Consider the following 3,719-nt stretch of genomic DNA (forward strand, 5'->3'; position numbering starts at 1 on the left):
ACTGAAAACTTTTTTTTTCCAGATCGAAACACAAGTTTAATAGTCATTCAGATTTCATTCCAGTCTAAACAAACGTATAGAAATCTAATTATCTGCCAGAATAACCACTTTAAACTGACTCTAAGAACCACAGTTACTTTGCAGCTAAAACAGATTGTTCTCTTCCCCCAAACAAACTCGGACATTTAGACAAATATTGCTGCTGTCTTTACATTTTAGAAATCAGTATTAAGGCTCACCTGTTACTGAACACATACGAGAAACAGTTTTGTTATGCGTATCTTATATACATCATGTATACATTTTCGTACTTTCACATGATGTGTATAATAAGATACACATAAAAACTGGTTGGCTTGTCATGAGTAAATGCTTTATTCTTCAGAGTGATGGAATATTGGATACAGAACGTCGTTCCATATTTAATCTTGCTTTAGAAAATTAGGATTTATCTTGGACACAGCATTTTTAATATAACACAGGCAAGTTGAGTCCTGGGGGAAAAATTGTATTTTTAAATTTATTATCAACGGTGTCTTTCGCATTTGAGAAAACACATTTGAAGATGCCCATGCAGTTCCTTGGAAGTAAACTAGGTCACCCACCACTGAAACACCCTCGGCTTCTACAAAAAGATGTGCTTTAAAGAGAATAGAATGGACGCTCAGTATGTTCATCTAAACGACCTTGGGCAGGTACGTCGATTCCAAGGTACAATCAGCCCTCCCAGACGGCTTTTCGAGTCTCCCTAACCCCGGTGGGAGAGGACGCGGCGCCAGAGCCCAGCTCCGGCTAGTTTTCCCGGGGGCAGGTGTAGCCTTGGGCGCGGGGCCGGGGGAGGGGCAAGGGGCGGGCGTGGGGTTGGACTGGGACGTGGGACTCGGACCACGGCCTGGGCGTGGGCCTAACGACGCGGGACCGGCCCGCCCTCGCCGCTCCATTGGCCACATCTGTGCAGAAAAGGCCCCGCGGCCCAGGGGCGCCCGCAGTGTCACTAGGCCGGCTGGGGGCCCTGGGTACGCTGTAGACCAGACCGCGACAGGCCAGAACACGGGCGGCGGCTTCGGGCCGGGAGACCAGCGCAGCCCTCGGGGCATCTCAGTGCCTCACTCCCCACCCCCTCCCCCGGGTCGGGGGAGGCGGCGCGTCCGGCGGAGGGTTGAGGGGAGCGGGGCAGGCCTGGAGCGCCATGAGCAGCCCGGATGCGGGATACGCCAGTGACGACCAGAGCCAGACCCAGAGCGCGCTGCCCGCGGTGATGGCCGGGCTGGGCCCCTGCCCCTGGGCCGAGTCGCTGAGCCCCATCGGGGACATGAAGGTGAAGGGCGAGGCGCCGGCGAACAGCGGAGCGCCGGCCGGGGCCGCGGGCCGAGCCAAGGGCGAGTCCCGTATCCGGCGGCCGATGAACGCTTTCATGGTGTGGGCTAAGGACGAGCGCAAGCGGCTGGCGCAGCAGAATCCAGACCTGCACAACGCCGAGTTGAGCAAGATGCTGGGTGAGTCCGAGTCGGAGACCCAGGCGGCCGGGCGCGCTGGCGCGAATCGCTAGGCCGATTTCTTAAATCCCAAACAGTGTTCTTTGCGAGCCTGACGCCCAAGACCAGGGGTGTGTAGCGGCCACGTCCTTTCTTAAGGCTCTGGGTTCCCTTCCCGCTTCCCGCTCTCCGACCCTCCAAAGCAGCTTTCCGCCTTGCTCTCCCGCTCCCGGATTCCCCAGGTGGCCGGGGGCGCGGGTCCAACGGGTCTGGGAAGGCGACTTCCTGGCACCTCCGGGCGGCGCGAGAGTACCCTTGGCCCTGAACTGGGCCAGTTGTGTCCATCCCTCGACCCCTTCCCTAGCTAGGTGTCCTTATCTGTTTTTCGAACGACCGGGTGATGGGTGAGCGGAAAGCCGCTTCCAGGAGACCAAAAGAAAGGGGTGCCTTTAGAGGAGTGTTCCCCAAGGGCTCGGACTCAGGAGTCCCAGACCTCCCTCTTTAACTTCACCCCGGTTGCGCAATTCAAGGTCTGAGGGGAGAGGTGCGTCCGGGTGGGGCCAGGTGGGGCCTGGAGCGGGAGCGCAGCCGATAAGCCCTGCGCCCCTCTCCTCCTTCCTTCCACTGTGCAGGCAAATCGTGGAAGGCGCTGACGCTGGCGGAGAAGCGGCCCTTCGTGGAGGAGGCAGAGCGGCTGCGCGTGCAGCACATGCAGGACCACCCCAACTACAAGTACCGGCCGCGGCGGCGCAAGCAGGTGAAGCGGCTGAAGCGGGTGGAGGGCGGCTTCCTGCACGGCCTGGCTGAGCCGCAGGCGGCCGCGCTGGGCCCCGAGGGCGGTCGCGTGGCTATGGACGGCCTGGGCCTCCAGTTCCCCGAGCAGGGCTTCCCCGCCGGCCCGCCGCTGCTGCCTCCGCACATGGGCGGCCACTACCGCGACTGCCAGAGTCTGGGCGCGCCTCCGCTCGACGGCTACCCGTTGCCCACGCCCGACACGTCCCCGCTGGACGGCGTGGACCCCGACCCGGCTTTCTTCGCCGCCCCGATGCCCGGGGACTGCCCGGCGGCCGGCACCTACAGCTACGCGCAGGTCTCGGACTACGCTGGCCCCCCGGAGCCTCCCGCCGGTCCCATGCACCCCCGACTCGGCCCAGAGCCGGCGGGTCCCTCGATTCCGGGCCTCCTGGCGCCACCCAGCGCCCTTCACATGTACTACGGGGCGATGGGCTCGCCCGGGGCGGGCGGCGGGCGCGGCTTCCAGATGCAGCCGCAACACCAGCACCAGCACCAGCACCAGCACCAGCACCACCCCCCGGGCCCCGGACAGCCGTCGCCCCCTCCGGAGGCACTGCCCTGCCGGGACGGCACGGACCCCAGTCAGCCCGCCGAGCTCCTCGGGGAGGTGGACCGCACGGAATTTGAACAGTATCTGCACTTCGTGTGCAAGCCTGAGATGGGCCTCTCCTACCAGGGGCATGACTCCGGTGTGAATCTCCCCGACAGCCACGGGGCCATTTCCTCGGTGGTGTCCGACGCCAGCTCCGCGGTATATTACTGCAACTATCCTGACGTGTGACAGGTCCCTGATCCGCCCCAGCCTGCAGGCCAGAAGCAGTGTTACACACTTCCTGGAGGAGCTAAGGAAATCCTCAGACTCCTGGGTTTTTGTTGTTGCTGTTGTTGTTTTTTAAAAGGTGTGTTGGCATATAATTTATGGTAATTTATTTTGTCTGCCACTTGAACAGTTTGGGGGGGGGTGAGGTTTCATATAAAATTTGTTCAGAGATTTGTTTCCCATAGTTGGATTGTCAAAACCCCTATTTCCAAGTTCAAGTTAACTAGCTTTGAATGTGTCCCAAAACAGCTTCCTCCATTTCCTGAAAGTTTATTGATCAAAGAAATGTTGTCCTGGGTGTGTTTTTTCAATCTTCTAAAAAATAAAATCTGGAATCCTGCTTTTTTACTCTACTAGTACCTCTGTCACACTAGTCACACTAGTCTCAAAAACCAGTTCTTAAGATCAATGTTAAGTTTATTAGTTAATGTAAATTTCTCATCCTCGAAAAGGGTGAACATAAATGCCTTTAAGGAGTGTATCTAAAAATAAACATTAGGATATCTAAGTTTGATGTAATTGTTTCAGGAAGGAAAAAAGAAAAGCATTCTGGAATGAGCCTACTTCAAGTAATCTTAGTTTCTAAAACTAACGGCTAATATTTTCAATTCCAGTATATCACTTTAAGT

General features: G+C 57.1%; 1 protein-coding gene across 1 annotated transcript; it reads left to right on the forward strand.

Moving 5' to 3' along the window:
• Positions 1–961: 961 nt before the first annotated feature.
• Positions 962–3,430, forward strand: SOX17 (SRY-box transcription factor 17). The gene is made up of 2 exons (XM_003823242.5): positions 962–1,496; positions 2,108–3,430. Exons 1-2 carry the CDS (start codon positions 1,190–1,192, stop codon positions 3,049–3,051), a joined length of 1,251 nt encoding a protein of 416 aa, XP_003823290.4. The 5' UTR covers positions 962–1,189; the 3' UTR covers positions 3,052–3,430.
• Positions 3,431–3,719: the final 289 nt, after the last annotated feature.

This window comes from Pan paniscus, chromosome 7, assembly GCF_029289425.2.
Source record: "Pan paniscus chromosome 7, NHGRI_mPanPan1-v2.0_pri, whole genome shotgun sequence".
In the NCBI taxonomy this organism is placed as follows: Eukaryota; Metazoa; Chordata; class Mammalia; order Primates; family Hominidae; genus Pan; species Pan paniscus.

Excerpts from the sequence above, each read along its gene's own strand:
- SOX17 (XM_003823242.5), top strand. The coding sequence starts at position 1,190 with ATGAGCAGCCCGGATGCGGGATACGCCAGTGACGACCAGAGCCAGACC. Across the intron at positions 1,497-2,107 it reads CGAGTTGAGCAAGATGCTGG|GCAAATCGTGGAAGGCGCTG; the intron begins GTGAGTCCGAGT and ends TCCACTGTGCAG.